We start from the raw sequence: 26,899 nt of genomic DNA on the forward strand, positions 1-26,899 counted from the left end.
TTAAAAAAGGGATAGTGGGTCCTTATATTATTTTTCATATCTAATCTTTTAGATGAAGTCCTAACTTAACTGTAATAAATCATTGCTTGTCATTAGCAAACTCAGTGGTCATTACTGTTTTATGGTTTAATAAATCATTATGATATCTGCACCGTCCACAGATTCATTCATTCGTTCATCTCACTCTGCAGCCTAAACTGGCTGAGAACACGCTATCTAGGTACTCAGGATGGCCTCAGACCTGCTGTGATCCTTCTGCCTCGGTCTTCCTTGTACCGGGGTAACAGGCGTGTGCTCCCATGCTCAGCATAATTTTATATGATGACCAAAATACCTAAATAAAATTTTTTATCTTGTTTGAGTATTTATAGTGTATAGAATTTTTGTATTGCTTTGATCAGGGAGTGAAAAAGATTTGAAGTGATGTTTTCTAATTTATTATTAACATTTTGTGGGGGTTCCACAAAAATATGGAACAAAGAAGATTTGATAGCTTAGTTTTCCTCTCTTTCTAAGTTGGGTTGTATAAGATTGAAAGTACTGCTTTATGTTTCCATTTATTGATTTATTAATTGACTGTACGAGAGCATTGCTGTGTGTATACTCGCATGTCAGAAAGAGGGCAACAGGTGCCCTTATAGTGGTCTTGAGCCACCATGTGGTTCCTGAGAATTGAACTCAGGACCTCTTAACCACTGAGCCCACTCCAACCCTGAAAATGATTGGAAATTTTCACGTTTGGTAGTTAGAATCTACAAACGAGTATATGTGATCTGGCATAGATAAGGTTTAAGACAGCCGTGTTTTAAAATACCATCCCCAAATGTGTTGCAAATGAAAATAGAGTGTACTATACATACTTCAATGGGCAATCATGACCAACCACATTGTGTTATGGTAGAGCAAAGCATTTCATATTCGATATTTCCCCATATGCTCTCCCCATAAACCCAGAATACACTTCTAGGACCTTTCTCCTGTGTGTACTCAACCCCAACTTTAGATAAGGTTATGTAGAACATGGCTAAGATGTTAGAGCCTGTGTGATGTTATTAATACAATGAAGGATATGTTTCACGGGGATTAAACTATATTTTAAGCCTTCCTTAAACACCTGGTGATAATTTGCAGGTCTTTATACACACATTAATGCATGGATCCACCGTTGACTTGGTACATTAGGGACACTTTTACTGTGGGAAGTTAATGTCTGTCTTACTTTCCTTACCTATTAGCTCCACAAAGTTCACTGTATACATGCACATTGCAGAATTTTTCAGACACAATAGAAAAGGGCGGATTTTTGGCTCTTTAGACATAATCTCCCATAACAGGATCATCTGTCAGTAGTGCCCTGTTGTATGAATTATGCCCTAATCGAGTTAAGTGGAGAATTGATCCACCATTTTTAGATGTAATTACAAGAAATCACATTTGCCATAGGCATTGTAAGCTGTAGGTATGACATGAGTGAGTATGTATGTCTTTTAGTAAAATCTGAAAACACAGTCCTGACGTTTGTGCTCAGGTTTGTCTTAAGACCCTTTGCACCACCCCCTTAGCAACTTTAAAACTTACAAGAGAGTTCTCTTCACGTTCCAGGATTCCCAAACCTTTTGAAACAAGGAACAAAACATACTCAAGGAAGGTGCCCACATTGGGGTGGGCCACTGTGCTGATTGCTGGGGGTTAAAGGTGAATGGTGACCGTATCTAGTCTTTAGTGCCATGGTACAGATAACAACTCTGAAAACTAAAGTTTGAGTTAAAAGCTAGAATACCACAGTAACAGAAAGCATGGCATACTGGGACCTGGGGGCTTCCCCTGAGAGAGAGTGGCAGTTGAGTGGCTTTGATTCCTCACAAATGGCAAGGTTTTTTTCAGTAGATATGACTTGGAAATTGGACTCGGGAAAAGCCAGTGGAAGTAGAAAGAGGTGTGATATGCAGTCAGCGTGGCTGTCTAGATGTTCTCCTGGCCAACACGGGCGTGGCATGATCCAGCACATACTGTAGAAAGATCTGCCCAGGGATAGCATAGAATATGTTGGAGAGGATGAGGCTGGAGCCAGTGTCTGTCCCGAAACCAGTGCAGTAATTGTGTGCATACAAGGTGTGAATTACAGTCAGAGTGGAGTCTTGACAGAGAAGGGTGGGTCAAAAGAGTTGCCAGCTGTGAGGATTGTAGAGGAAGAAGAGAGAAAAAGTCAGATCAGAACCTTTCAGGGCCACACCAGTGTAAGGGATGTTTAGTTTAAGACATTTCTTCCTGATGCTTTCTTCCCCATCCATGCCCACTCTTGGCCATCATATAGGCTTTGTATTGCTCTAGTACCTCATTCTGCCACCATGGCTTCGCAGCTTTCTAAAGTAGTAAACATGCTGTCATTGGTGGTCTCCGTTGGTTTCTCTGCAATGCCATTCCAACTGAAGACGGTGGGTAGACTTTTCAGCCCCTCTTTTTGTTCAGTGGTTTGTGTTCTAAGTGAGGAGGTATTAATAATTACCTCAGTGATCAGATGTGAGGGAGAGAACAGAGCTGGCCTGTAGCTGGCCACAGCTCCACCATTCTTGATACGAACGTCAAACCAAATCACTCTTCTCTTTTTAGGCCTCTGGTGTTTAGTCCCTGGCATGCTCACCCTTTCTGACTGACTTGAGTTTTCTGTTGGCATGTCTGTGGTGATTTTTTTCTTACCACTTCCCTGAGTTCATTCACCAGAGATGTATAGGCTTTTCCTTATAAAAGGTGTTTCTCCTAATATTTATCCACCAAGGTTTGTTTGTTTGTTTGTCTTTGAAAATGTATAGGCTTTTTCTAGTAAAAGGTACTTTCTTCTAATATTTATTTTAGCCAACAAGGTTTTTTTTTTCTTTTTTGAAAAGCATGTTATTTATTTTAATTTTATGTGTCTGAGTGTATTATGTATGTATATGTGATATATATATATATATATATATATATGCACAAAGAATATGCCTGGTGCCCCGTGGAGATTAGAGAGCCTGTGGATCCCCTGGGACTGGCATTACAGGTAGTTGTTAGCAGTCATGTGGGTACAGGGAACTGAACCCAGAGCGTGTGCAAGAGGAGAAAATGCTGCTCACCACTGAGTCTAGCCCATTAGCCACCAAGTTTTAAGAGATGATTTCATTTTCATGAGTTAAATCTAATAAAAGTTTTCTGGACGTGCACATCAAAATTTATGTTGATAAATGTAGGTTTATTTTCGTGAGTCATGCGGTGAGATAAGTCCAGGACTATCTTATGTTTGCTGTAGTTTATGGTAGAATTCCACAAGAAAAGAAGAGAACTATGTCCTGGCCCACCGTTGCAAGGTCTATGGTATACAGGTCTTGTGCCCTATTGCTTTGTTTCAGCCTTGTGATATTTGTGGCTGATGTGTTTATAAAATTAAGGGTAGGGAAAAAAGAGCAATGAGCATAGTGCTTGCTGTACATGAGTGAGGACCAGAGTTTTCATCCCCAGAACCCACGTAAACAAAGAGATGGTTGTGACAGCAGTCGTACTTGTAACCCCAGCAAACACTGAGGAAGAAGGCAAAATGGGTAACTCTCAAGGGCTCACTGGCAAAGGTGAGCCAGAAATTCAGAGGGCCATGGGTTAGGGGGGAAAGGAGGGAGGAGGTGGGGGGGAGAGAGAGAGGGAGAGAGAGAGGGAGTGATTGTCTCAAAAGATGTGAAGAAGACAACTAAAGTTGAACTCTGGTCTCTACACACATGCCCACAGATAAGTTTACGTGCAAATACATGGGTTTGTCCCTTGTATACACACACATATATACACAGAGAGAGAGAGATTGAATAAATAATAATAAAAATTTAAATATTGCATAGTGTATTTACAGTTATTATAGAGACTATTATAATCCTTTTACCTTCTCACACAATCTGAGTAGAGCTGAGGGTATCATTTTTAAAGTGTTCTTGTTGGAAGTACTTTATATTTAGTTATTGACCTAAAAAAAAAAACCTCTTCTTTATTTCACCTTAGGCTTTCCCTTTCTTCTCAGAAAATTGAAGTCAATTTTTGCAACTCAAAAGTTGAAACCTGTTGTTACAATGTAGTATTTGAAAGAAGCATTCACTACTACATTGCATTTGGCACTGCTACGGTGAATTGAAAACCTAGCGAACAGATCCTCATGTAAAGACATTGCCTGTCATAACCATGTCAGAAGGATCAATATTTGTCTATCATGTACCCAGTATTACGATAGGCTGGCATTTCCTTGATATTTAAGCTAATCTTGACAGCAAGCTTGGGAAGTAAGTAACAGAAAAGCCCAAAGAATCTTCAATCTTTTGCCCAAACCTTCAAGAATCTAAAAGAGAAGAAAATGTAGTTTTTTCTTGTTTTCACCATTTTGATAATGCATTGACAATAGTCATAATATTGGAAAAGAATAAAAGAAAAAATTTCTAGGTTGAGAGGATAAGTCTCTAGGCATGCTACCTTTTAAATGCACATTTGGCTAGAGATTGATTTGAATGAGAGCATGAAAAATGCAAGTCCTTGGCCTACTGTGTGCGCTCCATGAAGCTTCCCCTTGCTATCCCCTACTGTGTGCACTCTGTGCAGCTTCCTTTTGCTATCCCCCTACTGTGTGAACTTTGTGCAGCTTCCTCATACTATCCCTACTGTGTGCACTCTGTGCAACTTCCTCATACTATTCCCCCTACTGTGTGTACTTTGTGCAGCTTCCTCATGCTATCCCCATAAAATTTCTTCATTCTACTATTCTGTATAGACTTGGAAAAATATTTCAAATATGTAGACTAATTTTTCTTGACTTCAGAAAACCCAAATAGGTCATTATTGTGTGAGGTCCATGTTTTTTTACAAAGATGCCTTTTTGTTTCATTTTTTAATAGAAAGATGAAAACTACAGAAGCCTTCCACGGGATCCCAGTAGCTGGTCCAACCAGTTCCAGCGAGACAACGCCCGCTCCTCCCTGAGCGCCAGCCACCCAATGGTAGACCGGTGGCTGGAGAAGCAAGAACAGGTAAAGTAGCCTTGCTGTGCATCACTGGCTGACAGCCAGCAGTTGGGAACGTGTGGTACATGACATATTTTTTTTTTTATTGCAGTATGTGTAGAAAAAAATGGCAACCCAGGTCTCCAAAAGGCGATGATTTAATCACAGAAATACATCTTTGGCCTCATAAGTGACATCGTTTTTCTTTGTAATTTTGATATAAAAAGTTTGTCTTTGTCCAAAGGTGTTGAACCGAGAGGCCACATACCTTCTCATTTTTCTTCTATTCGCCTCTCTGGAGGCCATTTAAAATACTTGATAGGTAGCATATGAAGAAAATGGAACCCTTCCACCGTGAGCTTCGAGTCACTTCCTCCATAGAGGTTTGACAAATGATGATCCGCTCACTAAATCTGGCACAAACAAGACTACACCTGGAGGAAGGCACTGGAGCTTTCTCATCAACAGTATAACCAGTTTACACCTGACTCCACCCACTGGGCCAACCACCACAAAAAGAAAACACAACAAAAGTCAGATTATGGTGGTGTTGGGGTTTTCTGTTTGTTTTGTTGTTGTTGTTGTTGTTGTTTGTTAGCTGGAAGGAAGCACTGTGGTTCCAGCAGGAGAAAGAGAACAGATTCTATTTTCCATGCTGGACCCCTCTTCCAGCTGCTCCCCTTTAATTGTGATTTGCTTGGTTAAATGTTCTCCACAAGTCCTCTGGGTTCAATGCCTGATGCCCCTTCTGAAGCTGACCCTTCTCTTAAGTTTTGCTATTGAAAACACAATGAGTTACATCCTGTGAGTATACAAACATAATGAATTGCATCCTGTGGTTATAAAAATGTAGGGTCCTCTGCTTTGACAGCTTGGGGTCACCAGGGTTGAACTGATGTCTGTCTTCCTGTAGAGAGGCCATTTGTACTGAGGATGTTAGCAGAGTTTTAGATTTCCTGTCTCTGGGAGGTTTTGTCTTTGTTTGTTCCCTACTGAAGAGCCTCCCTCCCTCCCCCCTCCCCCTCCCTCCCTCCCTCCCCCTCTCCTCCCTCCCCCTCCCCTCCCCCTCCCCCCATCCTGTTCTTTGTGGGGGACTGATCTGCATAATGGAACATGGAGAAGTCTTTCACTCTATGGGGATATTGGTAGATTTTACTTCTACAACATAGCTGAGGGGATAGACTTCAGAGCCCTGCACTGGGGGTGGGCTGGACTTGATCTCTAGACACGTGGTCTGGCTTTAAGGTGATAAACTCACCTTGCTCCGAATAGTCTGTCTCGGTCCTAAATGAGACACTCAGGATGCTGAGGGATGTACATCTTTCAGAAAGCATCCTTTTTAATGTTAATCTTAGGATCTCTTTCTTCTGAGCCTTCTCAGAGGAAGCAGGAGAGACTTAAAAGTGGCATGACTTGTTGTGCTTTGAAGTTTCCTCTGAGAAACCAGGAAACCGAAAGAGCAAGAAACTCCTAGTTTCTATGTCAGGAAGTGTTTTAAGAAGTTGGAAATCTTTCTAGCCATATCATTTTCCTGACTGTGCATAGAGTATTTTTTTTAAATATTGGTAGATAATGGATCATGAGCTGACTTTGTTCCTGTTTCTATGTGCTTTATTGCAACTGATAAAAATCTACATACGAGTCGGCACAAACTTTATAAGATCTTGACTGCAAGACGTTAGGGACAGAAGGAAGAGAGACCTGAAGGGAATGTAAGCTAATTGGGAGCCTGCCATTTTCATTCCTTGTCTGGAACAGGCCTGAACCCAATTAGCTGAGGCAGAGAGCCGAGCTACACGGTACCTCCAGCTGCCATTTCCACACTGTGCTGGGAGTGACTGCCCTGACCTTTGGAGAAAAACCTATGTTTTAGGGTTCTTTGCATCAAGGAAAACTTCACTTAATTGGCAGAATGTATTGAAGAGTAAAAACTTACTTGAATGTTTGGTGAGGATAGAATTCTACTGGCTTAGTCCCTTCCCAGCCCTCAAGAAATCCATTACTCAATGAAACACCTAAAATCTCAATGCCAGGAGTTTTAGAATTGACAAAGCCAGGTTGTATGCATGTGTGGGCACAGGCACATGTGTGTTTTAACTTGTAGTGAACTGCCAGGTGCCATGGGTAGACAGGCGTGGCTCCTGTTTATACGAAGCTAACCACAGTAGCTTTGTCAACAGATCACCTTTAAGGTTTGTAGTCTCCTCTTCCCAAGTTCTTATGAAATTTACATCTTCTCCAAATGAAAGGAAAGAAAGAGACAGAAGAAAACCTGATTTTTACAAAGACCTAGAACTACCCAGATAACACAAAGAGAAATGAGTTTCCAACGTATGACATGATCTTTATTTTGTAATTACAAAATTAAGAAATGGTTCACTCAGAAATTGATTATAGCAGCTGCGGACTGACTAGTGAGCTGACTCGTGGGCCATAACATGAAACCATGGAAGCCCTGTGGAAGCCCAGAGAGGAACAGCCACAGTTCTGCTGTGACCACCATTCCTAGGAACTGAGGCTCAGTTCTGGTACTGCCAAATGTTGACTGAAAAAATGCAAGTTCCTCGCCACTAAGTCCAAAAATACGTACTGTTTTCTATTAAAAAGAAAGAGATTTATTAATACTATTTCTCGTTTGGCAATGATTTGCAAAATTTGTGCAGAAGGAAAACATAATTGCTTTCCTGCAGCAGTCCTGAATGCAGAAAGTTAAAACCGTCGAGACCGTTTGAGGATTAAATTTAGTCATTATGCTAGAATGCTAGACACTTTATTATAGCAGAAATCGATGCTATTCACAATAATACCGAAAATAAAACCAAAACCAACATTTTAAGAGTGCTTTCTTCTCGCCCCTGCTGTTGCCGTATTGCAAATGATAATAAATGACTCTGCTTACGAGGCAATTTAAAATTATTTGTTTTAGAATGCGGTGATTGGTAGGCTCCACGTATAGGGATCATGCATTATTCTCCATGATTCCTACATATTTTCTGCATCTATCCCCAGTGTCCTGTGGAGAGTAGGGCTGGAGAGGGACCTGGGTGCGTGCTCCCCTCAGAACACCCCACCTTCCTGGGGAAGCCTTTCTGGTCACTGGCAGAGCTCCTTTTTTCTCCTGAGAGAAAAGAAGCGTTTTACCCTTTCACATGCTTAGTAACACAAGCCCACAGTGGATTTTTGATGTGTGTGTCAGTCAGCATTGGAAACCTGCACTTCAGACAAGCATACATGCCTGTGTCTCTCAGCTTGCTTGCTGTGCAGGAGTTCTGTAGGTTTCCCCTGTACCTGTGCATGTGGGGACTGATGCTGCTCTGTAGCTTTGGGTTTGTCCTCCATGAAGGTTGAATGATGTCACCTGCATGTAGTGCAGATTCAGGTCAATGCTGTAATACTTCTGGGAGGCTGCTTCTCTTTCCACTTCATTTTAGGCAAGAAAAGGTTCATTCATGGAATCCTGAGTAACCTTTTAGGAAGGGCTGTTACATGGTAGGCTGAGGATAGAACCCATGGCCTTGCACATGGCAGGCAAGTGCTCTGCTGTTGAGCTACAGCCCAGCCCTGCTGTTACTGTCTTGAATCGCCTTTTCTTCTCTCACACTGGAAGCACCATTTGGAATGCTGAGCTTGCTCACTGCCATCCCCAGTGTTCATCCTTTCAGAGATGGAGTCTTGCTCCAGTGGCATCTCATCAGAATTAGAATACAGTTTAATCTTCTTAAATCATTTTTAGTCTTCTTCTGAAGAATTAATTTAGTCTTAGTCCTTATGCCCACCTTTATATATCCTTTTGCTTGGGACTTGGAGGTGTGTGTGTGTGTGTGTGTGTGTGTGTGTGTGTGCGCGCGCGCGCGCGCGCGCAAGCTCCCATGTACACATGCACTCGCCTTCTGATCACCTCTGCTTGGTACTACCTAAGCATATGGGCCTCTGTGATCTGATAGAGCTGGGGGGCAGTTGTCACTCATTCACTTCTGGAGCCCTTCAAAGGCTGCTTGTCAGGATTGTTTTCTTTATCTTTCTATCTATCTATCTATCTATCTATCTATCTATCTATCTATCTATCTATCTATCTATCATCTATCTATTCATCCATTATCTATTATCTATCTCTATTATCTATCTATAATCTATCATCAATCATCTCTATATATCATTTATTATCTATCTATCTATCTCTCTACCTACTTACCTACCTATCATCTCTTATACATCTATCTATTATCTATCTCTATCATCTATCTATAATCTATCATCAATCATCTCTATATATCATTTATCTATTATCTATCATCTGTCTATCTCTCTATCTACCTACTTACCTACCTATCATCTCTTATACATCTATCTATTTATCATCTATTATACATCTATTTATCTAGCTATCATCTATCTATCTATCTATCATCTATTATAAATCTAGCTAGCTAGCTATCATCTATTATCTATCTATCATCTATCATCAATCATCAATCTATAATCTATCATCTACCTATTTATCTGTTATCTATCTATCTACCTACCTAACATCTATCTGTCCATCTGTCCATCTACCTATGTCATCTATCCATCATCTGTCTATATCTAGCATCTATCTATAATCTATCCCCTGACTGTCTATTATCTATCATCTATATATCATTTATCTATTTTTCTATTATCTATCTATCCCTTCTGCCTTCATTGCTCTGTGAGATTACATGTATGTGCCACCAAACCCAACATAATGCAGTCTAGAGGACAGCACTCAGAACTTTGTGTTTACCAGGTAAGCACTGTACCTACTGAGCCACATCCCTCAGCCTGTTTTGTCCTTTTTGCTGGCTGTGATTACTACCTTCTGCTGCTTCTTTGATTGATGGAGCTGAAAGCCTGCAGGGAGACAGGAGGTGAGTCAGAAATTCTGAGCAAAAAAACCAGTCAGGTGGTATATGGAGTGACATTTGTGGAATCTTAGTGTTCACTGCTTTTCTTGCCCGTGAATACACTGTTACAGTCAGCCTGGCTGGATAAAGACACATTATTTTATAAATCCTTGACCTTCAGGTGCCTTTTCCTGTGCTCATTGCGGTCGGCCTTAAAGCCCTTTGTTGGAGCATTGTGCTCAGATGATGGGGAAAGATGTGTCTGTCTCTGATGTGCAGTGCACTGTTCATACCTCTGCTTCTCACTCTTCTTAACATTTGCTGTTTATTTTTGTGTCTTAGGAGAGGTAGAACTACTGTCCACTTTAGGAATACTAGTCAGAAAATTACATCAGCATTTCTATCTTATAGTATATTCTTCTCAAAACCTATTTCTGATACCCTGCCTGGAGAATAGGAACCGTTTAAAAGACATTTATTTATTTAGTTTAGTTTAGTTTGGATAGAGACAGTTTTTTGGTGGTGGTTGTTTTTGTTTAATCAGTTCCTTTGTAGGTTTTTCCTATCACGATCAACTTGGTTTTGGAGCAGTCCTGAAAATGTTGCTTTTAAGTGTTCGAGCAATTCATTCGCTGGTTTTGGTTTTGGCCACCTGTGTGGCCTGTGATATTTCTGTGATGGTTCTGTATTGATGAGGGGCCTTTTTCCCCTTTGCTTTTTCTGATGTTCAGGTCTCAGGTGAGACCCTTGTGAGTGTTTCCAAGGTACTCTACCAACCCAGTAGTCTCTCCAGCACAAGCTAAGTCAGACTTTTTAAGTAGCTGAGAAACTATGTAGAGATTAAACTACTGGAGAGAAGTGTGGTTATTTTTACTACATCCAGCTGAAGAGATTGGTGGGCTGGGACATTTGAATTTCTTTTCATACGGGGCAGTATTTTTTATCTTCTCTAAGCTAAGCACATACTAGTTCCTAATTTTGATGATTTAGTCTTTACAATGCTGGGTGATGGAGCAGCCCCAAAACACACACACACACATGCTTGTTTTCTTCAAGAGTTACAATTTCCAAGTTGAGAAATGAAACTGTAATGTTGATATTCATTAGTTGAGCCCTCTGGTAAACATGTTTCTTGTCCTGTCCAATGCTCTCGGTTCAAAGAAGAAACTCATTAACTGGCCCTTTGTGCTTTAACTTTTACCTAGACAGAAGTATGGTGTGATGGCACTGTCATCCCCCTTAGATGTCTTGATTTGCCTGTGGGTGCTCACTCTGCCCCTGTTCCTCTAAAGAAACAATGGCCTTTGGCGTGCCAAGGTCTTCACTTCCCTCCTGCTTGCCTTGTCAGTCATGTGGTTTCTCCCTTGCAAATCTCTTTGCTCCAGTCATTCCTTCAGTGGGTGTTTGTTCAACTGGAGCCCCCCTCCCCCCACAAGCCTTCCTCACGCAGGCTCTGCCCCTTAGAGTACAGAGGCTTGGTTCCTCTTTTGTCCCTTGACAGATCCTTCCCCTCAGGATGACATCTGTGTTTCTGCCCACCACCCTCCTCTTGGCCACGTTACCAAAGTGAGTTTGCCGTGGCTTCTCCCAGTGTCCACGTAGACACAGCCCAGACAGTCACCATGCTTTACCTATCCATAGCATCCAGAGGTAGTGAAGCTGACAACTAAGAATAGCCATCACATACATATAAATTTTATTCGAGATTTGTGCGGTTATACAATTGATACTTCTTGACAACACTGCTTGTTATATAGCACCTGCCTGTGACAGGGAAGACTGAAGACATGTTACAGAGGAAAGGCCTGAGGGCTGAAGAGAGACGGAAAGTCTGTCTGTGTGAAGCCGTGGTCCTGCTTTGAAAGTGATGGAGGACACTGCCTTTCTTATCTAAGTGTTGGCCTGTGCGCTTCCTTGGGGACAGCCTCCTAATTGAACTCGGATGTGAGAGCTAAGCAGCTTGCACCATCAGCTGCCCCTGCCGATCTCTGTGTGTCCTAATGAGCTCTGCTGATTGAGAGCTGGTCCTGTTTAATCCTGGGAGAGCCCAGGAGTCTGTCTGAGCTTTGCTGAGCTGCTGTGACCCAGTTAAGTGAGGTTCTTAAAAGGACATGGGGGGGGGGTGGGAGGAAAAATCCAAAAATGTTGATGTAAGTCCAAGACACCTGTCAATTTTGTTCTCAAGGAAACATTAAATTATTCTTCATGTCTACAACTAAGTAAATTCCCTGCTTCCTTTGCAAATGGTATTTGAACAAAATATTTGATTGTGTTGGATAATTTGTGGACATTAGAATTGGGCCTAACAGTAAGCACTCTGTAGTGAAAACATTGTGATTTTTCTGAGAGCTTTTTTTCTTTAGATCCAGGGGTTTCTTCATTCTCGCTAGACTGTAAATGTATTGTTCTATCATCTATGGCTGCGAGCTGGGAAAGTTTCACCTGTATAGGCATTTGTTTGCTTTTTTCCTCACTAGAGGGACAGTATGATTTTGTGTCCGTTTACAGAAATTGCATATACTATAAATTCTAGCACACCATCAATATGCTTGGCATAAGATTTAGACTCTTGTGATCATTTTATTTAGTCAACACCCACCCCTCCCCAAGAAACACTTCTAATTCATATAGATATTTGATATGAAAACCATGTTGTGATTTTGAAATTCTTTCCTGTCTGCCTATGCATCTGCCACATGTGTGTGGGTAGATGCATGCAGGGGTCAGAAGAGGGGATTATATCACTGGGAATGGAGTTCCAGGTGGTTATGAGTGAGCACTATTAATCACTGAGCCATTTCTCCAGACCCTTAAATTATTTTCTAATTAAAAAAAAGTTATTTAACTTTATTTAATGTGTTTGGATGTTTTCCTTGCACAAAGTTTATGTGCCATTTGCATGCAGTGCTCAACTAGGCCAGAAGAGGGCAGCAGAGTCCCTGGAACTGGAGTCCCTCCTTAGCTGTCATGTGGATCTGGGAATTGAAACCAGGTCATCCAGGAGGGCATCCAGAGCTTTTCACTGCAGAGCCATCTTTCTTCCCTTGGAGTTATTTTCTGATAGAAAGGAAATACTGTTCATTATGATATTCCACAGAAGTGTTAATTGAATTGATTCCGATGTAAAAATGATCCCACACCAATTGTTGTTGTTTTTGTTTCCTAAGTGTCCATTACACATGTAAGCTATTTGCAAGCCCTTCCTCTTCCCTGTGGAATACAGTACAACTTATGGACAGAGTAGGGCTAATACGGACACACTCTTGGTATTGCTGTTGTTTGTGGTGAGATTTCATGTATCACAGGTTGACTTCCAACTCACGGTATAGCTGACGATGACCTTGAACGTCTGCTAAAATACCAGTACCCATAACATTTTGTTATTTGTTCCCCTTTTAGTGTGTGTGTTGCATGTATATATGTATGTCTGTAAGTGATAGGTTTATTTCTCTGCTGCCAGTGAAATGAGCCAATTCAAGCCAGATTGCATCGTATTAAAGGCAGGTGTACTGGGAAGTTACTCCCTGGCAAGTTCACTGGCTCTAAGGATTGAAGCCAGGGGAGTCACCATAGGGAGAGGGGAAAGAGAGAAAGGACTTGTGTGCAGAGAGAGAAGAGGAGGAGGAGAAGGAGGAAGAAGAGAGAGAGAGAGAGAGAGAGAATATGAATCGCAAAATGTCTGAATTATATAGAGTAGCGCTTCTGGGGAAGGTCAGCCTAGACCCTGGGTGGGAAAGTTCAAGGCTGGGGCAGGGCATGCCAGGTAGGGACTGTAGGGACTGAGGGACACTAGGAGAACCTTGGAGGCCAGGTCTGCTTTGATAAAACTTGTACCTTAGTCCCTTGTCCAGGGTCTAAAACCATGCAGTATGAATGCATTTGTGTAGGTATGTGTGCACGTGTATATGGAAGTCAGAGATTGATGTTGTGTCTTCCTTTCTTGCACACTCCTACACACACACACACACACACACTTACTTTATTTTACCCAGGCAGATGCATACTCTCACTTAACCAAGAACTGTTGGATCTGACTAGTCTAGTTGGCCAATCTGTCCAATGCATGGATCCTCTGTCAGCCTCCTGAGTGCTGGAATTGCAAACAAGCCACCAGGACAGTTTGACTTTCATGTGGGTTCAGAGAATACAGCCAGAGTCTTCATGCACTTTGCCCACTGAATCATCTCCCCGGTTCCACTCTGATACTTTTTCACTTTTAAATGATCTCCTGTATCTCTGGGTGACCTCGCAGTGGCTGTGGCATCTTCTGGTCCACCATCACCTCTTAAAGGTGTTTTAAAGATGTAGGTGGATTTTTTTTTCACATATGATCAACTCATAGTTTGAAAGTTGGACATTACTCGTGGGTGTGGAAATACAAACATCTCTCCCAAAGACCCGTCTCCCTCCTTCCCACAGGAAGGCACAGTTGGAGGCCGTGTGTTCTTTCAAATGGTACCATGCCTTCAGGAGCAAGTAGAGGGTGGCTTGTCGTGTTGTTTTTTGAAATAATACCTCGTAGGTAGCTCTGGCTGGTCTTGAACTCAGAAAGATTGGCCTTTGAAACTCAGTACCATTTGAGAAATGTTAAATATTCAGAATTTGCATGCATCAAATCAGACTTTTTATGGAAGAACTTTTTCAACTTTGACTTTCGATCCTTCTTGTACTTAAATCTCAGTCATTGGACTTTCTTCTCTCTTGAATCTAGAGTTGTGCTAACTGTCCCTAAACCTTCTCCCCCTTGCTGTCTGTTTCCATATTTAAATCACATAGGCTTGACATTTTTATTCTTCTTTTTACTAGAATTGTTCTGTTTCTCTTCCCCCCCCTCCCACCTCTGCTTGTTATTAGGGGTCATTTGTTTTGGGTGAGATTTGATGAAGAATAGATAAAGTTCTGGAGACCCGGGTGGGGCTCTTTAAAGTCCAACAGCTCTTCAAATTACACTTTTGGAAAAAGATGCAGAGGGCATCTGTGACTGTAACCCAGGGTTTTATACATGCTGAGAACACAGCCTGCAGCTTAGCTACACCCCATAGAGGTGTTTTTAATTAGGTCCTCAGTATTATTTTAGGTACATATATCCTATGTGAACAAATTAGAACACCTTCGATCCTCCTGTTATATCAATGCTGGGGTAAGGTGCTATTTTAATCTATTTTTGTGTTAACAGCATTTTTATCTGGAGACCTCAGACCATGCGTTATACAATTGCACGGAAAGTGCGTGTTTGGAGGAATTAAACATTAAGGACTGGCACCGTTGTCTTGCCAGCCGTGCACTCTGTGCTGTCTTGATACATAGATTCTTTAAAAAGGACTTCTCTCAAGGAAGGAAGAAGGTGGGATGCTCTTGGGACCTTGAGAATTTTGATGCAGGAATGGTAGAGTTGTCAATGTATTCCCTTTGTTATCTCCTGTGTGATTCCAGACACACACCGCCTACTCTTAGATTTTCATCACACACTGAAGAAGTACTGGGCAGTGAGTGACAATCCTCGGTCTGGAAGGTGGCCCAGCATCCCACACCCCAGAGTCTGAGGCAAAAGGATCAGGACTTTGGGGCTAGCCTTAGCTACAAAGGGAGAAAGACTCTTTCTCATACAAACAAACAGTTATCTGCCTTTATGTGGTGTCGGCTTGGTGCTGGCACTTTACTCTGGTTTTGGTCCTGGTACTCTGTTCTGTTGGGTGTGTGCACGATTCTCTGGATTTGGCTTCTCCACTTGGTCAGCTTCACTAAGCCAGCCCTGGCTCCACATTGCCTTGTGCTTGGGTCCCTCTGGCAGTTATAAATATTGCTGTTTTTTTTAACTTTCCTTTCTGGTATGACACTGTCCATACCCCTTGTCCTAACCCTCCCCTTCCCAAGCTCAGCACCTGGAAGTGGCCTGCTCCTTTTCTGTCACAGCCCTTAGGTGACTCTGATGAAGGCAGGTTCCCATGCATTCCACCCAGTGTTTTCCTTTGTTTGTTTGGCTTTTGAGAGAAGCACTGGGTCTCTTTCCAGTTCCCTGACATGTCAGCCCAGCCATGCTTTTATTGAATACATTTGTTATTGTTGAGGAATGTCTGCTTATAATTTGTATTTTTGAAAGTATTTTTCTCTTTAAACATTTTGTAGCAAGCATTTTGATAAAAAAATCTTATTACAAAGATAGTATGTATTTTCTTACTTTAAATATGTAACTTTATAAGAATCTCTGCTATCTTAAATTATAGACAATTTGAGGGGAGAGAGGAATGTTAGTTTGATTCTATCAGTAAGAACCTAGATTTTTGGACTTACTCATATTATAAGTCCCTAAAGGGACTAATTTTCCTGAGAACTTTGGATGTTAATCATAAACAGGCCCAGTTTAGTAATACTTAAAACCTTTTGGCTAGGACTTTGGTATTAATGTCCTAAACTTTGAGAAAGAGAAACATATTTTTGCGGCTTGGCCAAAAATAACAGGTCTCTATTCAAATAAAAATATTGTATTTATTATTTTTAAGAGGTCCACCCCACTGGGCAATGTGTTACACTCTTTTTTTGCTAATTTAGTTGTCTAATATTGGACAACTGACAATATATATTTTTTTTCTGTCTTAATACAATTACTTTTTGAAGTATAAAAAGCCCTTCCTTTTTAACTTGGGAATGATGTTAGATAATACTTTACTATTAATCTTAATTTCTTCTGTTACATGTTTAGATGGTAACATGTACAGTATTTGCATTAAGATGAACGTGTTTTGTTCTGTTGTGCTTGAAACTTAACTGAAGTCTCTGTCTGCACAAGATTTTGTTCAAAGAATTGAAGAAATGCATAGAATTGGTTTATTACCAAGGGCTTTTATTCAAGAGCAAAGTACCTGAACAGGAAGGGGAGGGGGAAAGAGGTTCAGGAATGGGATGCATTCAAGAGACCCTGTTTTACTTCTTGGGCTTCTTTTCAAAGGCCAGGGAGAGCTGTTTGCTAGCCATGGTATGAGTCGATTCTTGTTTTAATTGACAGTCTTGGATTGTATAAGCTTTTGTAACTGTGCCTGTCCTTTCCCACGATACATCCGACTTTAATCATAGGTATGTCTAGTCAGGCGCAGGCTTAAGATAGTAAGGAGAGGATTTCCCCTACAACTTGAGTGGACACAGTTTGCCCCTACTGGTTATGCATATCAAAGCAATCCAGATTGGAACAGCACAATGCTTCTTGTTCCAGGATAAGTTCTGTGATGTGTTTGGCCACAAAAGGATAGTTAGGAGAAGGTTGCTAGGGAGCTATTAGAAGCTGTTTGTGTAGAGTGATAGTTTTTTTTTTTTGTTGTTGTTGTTTAGGGGTCTGTGTAGCTCCTTGCAGGTAGCTGAGAAGTGGGTGAAGGACTCCTCAGTAACCGGCTGCCTCCAACCAGCAAGTTGACTCTCGGGCATTCTCTTTGTCCTTCTGGTGATTCATTTCTGGGCTTTTGAATATCTGGCAGAAGCTCCCTTCTGCTTTGCCTCCAGGAGTTCAGGATGGCCTCTGGACGAGTTCTTTGGGTAGCTTCTCTGCTACTTGCCTTTCTTCTTGTAAGGACTCATAACTACTAGGCAGCCACTTAGATTCAACAGGAATGAATTCAGCATGATCCTCCCAAGCTGGTGTTTGGGAGGTAGTCTTCAGCAAGAAGAGTGATGCTTGCCAAAGGCTATGTTCCATGTCCTGGCTTTCTACAGAGCAGCTTATCACACACCAGACTCTGTGCAGTTGTTCCCTTACCTGGGGAGTGGAGTGCCTTCTTCAAGGCTCTGTGCTTCTGATAGACAGCCACGCTACAGTCGAGAATGTGAGTTTTCTTCTATATTTCACATCATATCAAAGGACTAGCCATTCCCACGTGCAGAATACAAAGCAATCCCGATCATGCGCTACAAAGTTTAGGTGGAAAAGCTTGTAGCAGAAGCTTTGACCTGAGAAGAGACTGACATATAATTTTCTTTTTGTTCCATTTAATAAGAGCTCAAAGTCAAAGATCCAATGAGAAACTCTGGACAGTCACTAGGAGTGGGGAATTGGAAGCGGGTAGCGATACATAATACTAAATTTCAATGAGCACAGCACAGTAATTAAAATGACTAGCATTTATTAAAGACTTTTATCAAAGTCCCTAAATAAGGAAAATCATAAATAAAACTGAAACAAGAGGTCAGTCAGAACTGCTGACATCATACAGCTAAGGGGCATAGATCTAACTTTTTGCAGGTCAAGCCTATGAGACGATCAGCTTGGAGCCCTCTCATTAGGGTTCTGAGTAAGGGTATTAGCAAAAAGGAGGTGATCTCCCCGAAGATCCAGGTCTAATCATGACAGCTGGGAGAACTCAGGCCAGCAAACCCCCTAGAGGAGAGGAATGTAAGCAACTGACTGGTGATCAGGGTGCTGCTTGTAAATGGGGTATCTGCTACCATAGGGGAAAATGCCAGTGTGTGTGTGTGTGTGTGTGTGTGTGTGTGTGTGTGTGTGTGTGTGTGTGTGTGTGTATGTATGTGTGTGTATGAGTGTATGTATGTGTTTGTGTGTGTATGAGTGTGTATGTATGTGTATATGTATGTATGTATGTGTGTATATGTGTGTATATGTATGTGTGTGTGTGTGACAAAAAGACTATTACTGAAATATTTTTCCCCCAGAATATTTCAGGACATTAGTTTTCATGAAGTAATTTTTTTTCACCATATACTCTTAGAGACTTTAGGAGGCCAGGTGGCTTCCTAAAGATTCTCATCAGTAAAGGAGGAATCTGGGGTTCAGCAATCTAAGCCCCATTCCTCTAAGTTGAGGGCTGTTTTAGAGAAAGATCTAGTTCCTGTGACTGATAACTAGTTTGGGTAGTAAGAGGCACAGTGTTGGTTCCCAAGACCTGATGAGATCTGGGTACCATGCAAATGGAGTTTAATCTCAAAGTAGAGCAGCAGTTTCTTCATACTCTTAAACTCTGGTGAGGCAACACAAGTGGCGGTCGGTTTTGAAGATTAATCAACTAAGAATATGTGGAAATGGCTTTTAAAGGAACAGATGGCAGGGGGAGACAATGACATCAGTGCAGTCGGAAGAGATGCGGCTAAAATAAGAACAGGTGCCGTGCAGGTGGAAAGATTGTAGGGACAAAACTGCAGCTTTAGTGCCTGGTGACAAACCAAACACACAGAAGAAAGAAAGAAAATCAGAACCAGGGAGACACGTGGCAAAATGAAAAGAAATAAAAGAATCATAGACCATCAGAATTCCGTGCTGGGCGGCAACACCAGGATGTGTCTATTCCGAACTTCTTTCTGGTTAAGGAAGTACCATACAAAGGCTGGTGTGTACTGAGCAGCCCCGAGGGAAGCCAGGTCATGGAAGACATCTGACACCAACAGTTGGCACTGCGGGACAACACAGCAGCCAGCCGCGCTGAGAGTTGTTTTCTTTGTTGTTTGTAGCACTTTAGAAAGAAATGCTAGCTTTCTATCTGAGAAACCAGGTGTGGCCCGTGGGTGATGTTGAACTTCTGAGCTTCCACCTCCACGACTCTCAGACTGCAAGGGAGTGTCGGCATGCCTGGTTCATGCGGTGCTGGGAATTGAACTCACGGCTTTGTGCTTGTACTTTCCAGGCTGTCCTGGGCTGTGTGTGAGCTTCTACTTTAATACAAAAGACAGAAACATAGAGCCGCTAGCCTACAAACTCCTTTAATTCCAAACACTTTCATTTATAAGTGAAAACACAGAAAACTCATTTACATCAGAGTTTAAATTAATTACTCAAAATTCCAGTGAAAATGGCAGACCCTTCACCATTTAGGAGGATGTCTGTGGCTATTGGAATGTTCTTTAGTACCCTGCAAATGGGACAGAGAACCAGGAAATGATTATAAAGCCCGTAATTACACACACACACACACACACACACACACACACATTTGGTTTTTCAATACAGCGTTTCTCTGTGTAGCCCTGGCTATCCTAGAACTCACTCTGCAGACCAGGCTGGCCTCGAACTCAGAAATCTGCCTGCCTCTGCCTCCCAAGTACTGAGATTAAAGGCGTGCGCCACCACTGCCTGGCTTAGATTGATTTATTATTATATCTAAGCACAGTATAGCTGTCTTCAGACACTCCGGAAGAGAGCGTCAGATCTCGTTACAGATGGTTGTGAGCCATCATGTGGTTGCTGGGATTTGAACTCAGGACCTTCGGAAGAGCAGTCAGTGCTCTTAACCACCAAAACATCTCTCCAGCCCCTATATTTTTTTAATTCGCACAAATCTTGTGGTGAAGTAGGGCAAGTAATGTCTCTATGTCATAAATTAAGGAAAGCATGCAGAAACATTAAGACTGAATGGTTTTGTGCAGTTGGGGTCTCTCACATACAAACTCAAAGCAAGGATGGGAAGGTTGGAGAAACTTGACAGGTGTAAAGCAGGACACAGCACAGTGAGGAAGAGCCTGGCTGGAAGCTGTTGAGAGGGGAGCAAAGGAGTCTTTACAAACTGAAGGATGGTCATGCAAGCAAGTGCTAGTGCAAAGTTACAGTCTCAGGCTCTAGAACCCGAGTAAAATCATTAGGAATTTTAAACAGAAAGTTAACTTCTTTTGTATTTTGAAATCCAGTGTTGTTTAAGTGTAGAACCCATGACTGGAGCTGGGAGACCCAGGTGTTAGTCCTCTGCTGTGGCTGCCAGACTCAAGCTAGGGTAAGAACTTAAAAGAAAAAGGAGCAGCCTGGATGATAAGCAGGATACCCACAAATAAAAGTTACACAAATACAAATAAATAAGAGACAGCCAGAGGTCCATCTTGTCCTAAGCTGTAAACCTACTGCATTTGGTTCCCAGATCAGCTGAACATAATATTCTAGGTGGATATACTCAGTTTGCCATTTTATTTTTACTCAATGAAGTACTCATTTCCCACTGATATTGGTGATTAATACTGAGAAAACTTCTATTTGCTCTCAAACTCCTGACAGGCAGTAGAGAGCTGGAACGGATATTCCTTTCGATGAAGAGTAGCAAAATTGACAAGCCCCTGAGATAAGCAAGTAACATACTCGTTCACCTGGATACCCTGAAGGGAGGTGATCTAGAAGAGACAGAATCAAGGCACAAAGAAACAGTAGAATATGAAGAAATTTTGTCTGTGAGTCACCCAGCATGCTGAGGGGAGTTAGTGGTGTGGTGATTGCAGGAATAGAGTGTAGAATAGCTCCAGACACTGAAAGTGTATACTTGACATTAGGGCACAAGTTGCTGAAAGAAAGGACTGGAATCTGCTTATGGTGTTAAGTGAGTATTTTCTTTCACCACTAAGTATGTTGAAAGAGAATTTGAGAAGAGAAGAGTCAACAGGGGGAACCACAGACAGGGTGGATTAAAATTCACACCAAAGCCCAGGCTGGCACAAGCGTATAAAGAAGAAAGTCAGTCCTGGAGGGTAGATTTGAAGATCCTTGTCATACGCGGTTGTACATTTTCAAGGAGACATTGGAAATGGCTCATGGCAATTCTGGTGAATCCAAATGTGACGTCTGGGGTTCTGGAGTGTGTTGGGGAGAAAGCAAAGATTCTGGAACCCAGACTCCCAGGAAATAGAGGACGTTGATTTGTTTTGTTCTTAGTGGCAGAAAAAATGGCTGCCCCATTGCCCTCTGGTGGTTAGAAGCCCAGCTCACTTGGTAAGGCTGTTAGCTCAAGCTTTAAATTTAGAGCACTGATTACTCCAATAACAGGTCAAATTTCATCATGTTTTATATTTGATTAGTTCCTCCTGGACTCTTTCAAAGCCCCTTCTGTTTTCTCCTGACCTAAATGGTTTCACGTTTCTAGAATCCATCTTGTCTGTTTCTTCCAACAGATTATTGCGCCTATAGGAGATTGCCACAGTCTTGATCTTTATCCTGAGGGAATCTAATACCAGAATCTGTTCAAGCCAAGAAACTGTTTGATATTTGTTTGTTACAAAGTGTGGTATGAATGGTAACGCCATGGTTCATCGCCCTGTGTGATGACATGGAAGAGATGCTCCTGAGTCTGCATCTCGTTACTGTTCTATCTGTGGTCAGGTAAAATGTAATCTGTGAGCCATACCTTACTCTAGGAAACGTTTGCAAACACAGACATATAGTCGGGGAACCCAAGGGTTAGCTGTCATTCTGCAGTCCGCTGTGTTATTGGAGTAATACCACTAGAGGACTTGCAGTAAGTAGGAAGGTTAAAAAGTGGACCAGAGCTTTCTGGTTCAGTTCCCCTGCGAGTAAAAATCTAACAGGTTGTTAATAATACAACTTTAATTAAGGTTTGTAGATTTATAAACACCACTGTGATTTTAAGGTGGTCTGGAGAACTAGGGTAACTGATACATAATTTAACTTAGCATCTTAGAAGTCAAGTCCTTATAAAGCCCATTCTGATGACGGTAAAAGCATGGCGTATATCGTTGCCTCCCCCAAGAGTTCCCTTCTGCTGTCTTTGTGTCTGTTTGGATCTTGTTACAGATATTTAGGATCATTTTCAGTTAGTTGCAATTATAACAATTACGGTGTCTTTTTAGTTTGCTAAAATTAACTGATAAATATTTTATAGGTTCATCATGTACAACATGCTGCTTGAGAGTATACATTTAGCTGAGTTGAGCTAATTTCCATATGCATTGCTGATGTGTGTATTGTTTTTTCCCCCTTTGTCCTGAAAACCTTTACGTTTGTTGTTTTTACAGTTTGTAAGAATCTAATCCATCATTGACATTTGATACATTGTATCTCCTGATCTGTTCTTTTGACTCCTGTGACATCCCACCTCTGTATACTTTCCTAATTTCTCTGAGTTAAGTGTTCTTAGATTGTACAATAGCTGAGATGATATGACATGACTGCCTGTGTGTGGCTTTATTTTGTCATGTCATTTAATGTCACCCTTGTTGATGCCAGTGACAGAGTCTACTAAAGGCTACCACATACATTCTCTATGTACTAAATGTTCTTCTGTTATTCATCTCTGGCTGGATAGTCGTGTGGCTTCCAGAATGGTGGGGACCAGCTCTCTCTCCCACATACTGATCCCCTTTTATTGGGTGGACATCCAGCAGTGGCTTGCTAGTCCATCGCTTTTGGCTTTTATAATCTTTCTACCTCCTTATCTGAACAGATCTCTGAGCCTTGAAGGGTAGGTTTTGATGAAGACACCCTACTTAGAGTTGAATGTTCCAAGTCTTTCACTGACTGCATGTGATGATTTATATATGCTTGGGCCAGGGACTGGCACTATTAAGAGGTGTGGCCTTGTCGGAGTAGGTGTGTCACTGTTGGTGTGAGCTATAATGCTCTAGTCCTGCTGCCTAGAAGTCAGTATTCGGCTAGCAGCCTTCAGATGAAGATGTGGAACTGTCAGCTCCTCCTGTACCATGTCTGCCTGGATGCTGCCATGTTCCTGCCTTGATGATAATGGACTGAACCTCTGAACCTATAAGCCAACCCCAATGAAATATTGTCCTTATAATTTTGCCTTGGTCATGGTATCTGATCACAGCAGTAAAACTCTAAGACACTGTACATTGTCCAGCTGTGGGTTTTTGGTGCTAATTTCCATATGCCACACACACTCAAAATAAAAGCTTCTCTATTGAGAGTGGAGCAATGTACTGATGTATGGGTTAGCAATATGCCATTAGGAATTATTTTATTACTACGTTCCCTTATCAGAATAATACTAATAGCTTTTCCTCTCAGGTTGTTGACCTAATTAACAATGTTGGATATGGATTCTATCTATCTCAGAGTTGGTCTTAGGGCCAAGCAAAAAATAGTTACTCTGAGACACTACTGTACTGTAAATCTTATAGGCAGATTCCCATTGTAGGTTACAAGGTTCATAGCTAGGTGAGATGGATTATTATTCTGCTCGATGAATTGAAGATTTTATAAAAGGGGGTTTGACCTCTGTCTCTGAATTTACAATTTTAAATCAAGGAAGGTTGCGTACAGATATATCTGCCTAAACAAGTATTAACAAGGAAATGACCAAGTTACTTACTTTTTTAGTTTTGTAGTCTTAAAACCTCTGTCCACCTCCCAGATTTCTTTTAGTAGAGAAGCAGTTTTCCAAATAATAGTGAATAGAGCCCAAGTCATTGATTCCCAAGGTTACATAACATGATGGGAGCTGCGAGTGTATCTCCTTCCAGGGGCTATCTGAAAGGGGGGTTAAGATTATAGGCTTTGAAGAAAAAGGGGTATTTGACTTTGTAATGATTTCTCAATTTACAAGAAAAGGCAGCTCAGACCCTTGCATAGCTCAGTTGCATAACAAAGCAGGACTGTCTCCATAGGGAATCTGTGAAGCTGGGGAGGAAACTTCCTACTATCTTCTGAGATGTAATTAGTAACCTGGGCTTCCTCTTTGTTTCCAGGTCAGGGTTATAAGTGTCCAAGCTAGGCGGGGCATCTATACCCTTCTCCCTCCACCTGCCACCATCTTTTAAAATAATCCCACTGTCTTATATTCAAAGTGGTTTTTCACTTGTAAAGTCTACTTTTTGATCTGACAGAGGCATAACATGATAATCTTTTCCCTGTTGCTCATTGCCCAGTTTAACTAGTCTGATAATCTGGCAAACAATCAGAAATCTACACCCTCTTCTAGCTGAACATTTACAGGTAAATATTTCCGGAGTGAAACAGTTCTGGCCCATGCTTGTGACCTAAATACATTTTTCAAAGCTTTTAAGTGATATCTGGTACGTTTTATGTTTCTTAGTTGTCTCGTATATTTTATTTAATCATTCCCTATCAAAAAAAATGCAATGAGTTTTCTTTTCTGAAGACCTCTCTTCTGGGACATACCAATAAGAAAAAAGAATTATATACATGAGCTAAAGATGTTTGGTGCAGGTAGAAATCATAAATTCGGACTTAATTATACCCCTAGGGATAGCCTGAGGGAACTGAAAGCAATCACATAATTAGACCAATTGTGTAATCAAAAGCAAATGATATGGCTATGGAATGATAAAGTGTTTTTCCCTCCTCAAGACTTCTCTGATGTAAGAAATTTTAGGGATACATGAGTATGGCACCTTGTCCCTTCTGGATGGCCCCCTCTTGAGCAGTGTTGTAACCCAGACTCCTGCTCTTGGTTTGGAAGTCTGTGCTCTGAAGCATAGACACCATGGGGGCTTCAGTTGAGCAAAGATGTCCTGAGGTGAGCTGAGAGTCCCAGCCAAAGGCAGAGGAGAGGATTCAAGGCATAACATTGTTTTTGTTTTTATTTTATGTTATTTTGTTGCTAGGGATAAAGCTCAAGGCTAACAGCATACTTAGACGGGTACCTAACCACTGAAATACAGCACCCGCCTCAGTTTGACTGCTCCAAGAAGAATGGCGCTTTAATATCGATGCCATTCACTTCATGTGAAATTTAAAACATCACAAATTGGTGCAATTTTTATCACACCTAGAGAGGTAATATCGCACATTTATTAAGGAAAAAAAACATAAATTCAATATAAATGACACAAATGGATGACTCTGTAAAGGGCATTTATGCTGATCTGTTTGCAAGAGTGGTTGTGTCATCTTGGGGGATGTCCAGTGCCTTTCAAGGCCCTTTCCTCCCTGCCTGCTGGGGAATGAACTGGGATTTCTCATGCTAAGCACACATTGTACAGATGAGCTTTACCCCCAGCCCAAGAAAAAACCTTCTTTTAAGCGATTGCCTGGCATGGTTATGTAGTTCGAAAATTCCTGAGACCTCCATGGAACTGGAGTGTACCCCTGATCCTCAGCTATTTGTGTAAATTGCCCTCTGTGCCTGCAAGCTCTGGAAACTAAACAGTTCAGTTCAAAGACCAGGAGAGACCAGCGTCTCGTTTCCCAGAATCAGCAAAACAGGCCCCTCTTACTCAGCTTTTGATTCTATTTTAGTTCCAACCATGCTATGGAGGGCGGTCTCCTTTTCCTGTGTAATCATTTAAGTGTTGATGTCTTACCCAGAAACATCTTTACTGTCATCTAGAATAACAATTTGGCCAGCTGAATGGATAACCTATAAAGTAAGTGCTGAACATGGACAGTCAAAAATCTTTGTTCTGGGGGTATAAAACGTGCAGGAGGCCAGAATATGAATGTGGAGTACTGCTGTTCACCATGAAGCTGTTAGATATCAGCGACCTTGACCCTTCCGGGATGTGACTTGTCTCTAAGTAACTAGGAGCGATGCTGTAATTTGTATCTGGAGTATTCCCAAAGGTCCATATTTTACTGGCTTTGTCGCACTCATAGGTGCTGTTGCGTGGGAGTAAAGAAGATAGGAAGAAGAGGGACCTATTTGAGTGAATTCCTTTGAAGTTTGTAATGGGGCCCAGACCTACCCTCTGTCTTCCTTTACCTCATGGCTACCATGCGGTGACCTCTTTCCTTCCTGTCCTGTTCTAGGCCATGATGTCTCTAAAGCTACAGCAAGCCTCCTGCTCAATTCTTCCCCATCAATTCCTCTGTCACCTTAGGTTGACTGTGTCAGGTATCTTGTGACCATGAAGGAGATCTCCTTGATACAAATTCTCCTTTATTTAAAACAGTCTTTTGTAGTTGTTCTTTGAGGAAATTAGTCTTAAGTGCTGAAATGTTTTATTTCATGAATCCTTTAATTACTCTAAGTGTTATATGTCCTGTGACTAGCCTAGAGGTTAGCTCGATAGGGTGCTTCCCAAGAATATACAAAGCCCCAGGCTCACTCCTCAGCACTATACAACAAGGGAGATATGTCTGTTGATAAATGGATTATTGATTCATGATTGCCTACCATAGTAAACTTGAAATTATCAAAGTCGTCAAATTATCTTGAGCTTTCATAGTGGTTTTAATAAAAATTTTTATCAGAGATGACATTTTACTATTAATCTATAAACAAAAATATGTATATGATTTCAAACTCTAGATGTAAATGACAAAATGTATTGGGAAAGGGAGCTATGTCTTTTCATAGTAATTATTTTTAAAAAGTCACATTTTATCAGTATATCACCTTCTTGGTCAGC

At 41.4% G+C, this 26,899-nt stretch overlaps 1 protein-coding gene across 24 annotated transcripts in view; it reads left to right on the forward strand.

The window, feature by feature from the left end:
* The window catches only part of Pard3 (par-3 family cell polarity regulator), a 548,906-nt gene that overhangs the window by 255,765 nt on the left and 266,242 nt on the right, over positions 1-26,899 (forward strand). For all 24 annotated transcript variants that reach the window (XM_006531520.3, XM_006531523.3, XM_006531524.3 and 21 more), the window contains one exon: positions 4,896-5,027. In XM_006531520.3, coding sequence (XP_006531583.1) covers positions 4,896-5,027 — 132 coding nt within the window. The remainder of the gene's footprint in view (positions 1-4,895; positions 5,028-26,899) is intronic.

This window comes from Mus musculus, chromosome 8 (assembly GCF_000001635.26).
Source record: "Mus musculus strain C57BL/6J chromosome 8, GRCm38.p6 C57BL/6J".
Classification (NCBI taxonomy): domain Eukaryota; kingdom Metazoa; phylum Chordata; class Mammalia; order Rodentia; family Muridae; genus Mus; species Mus musculus.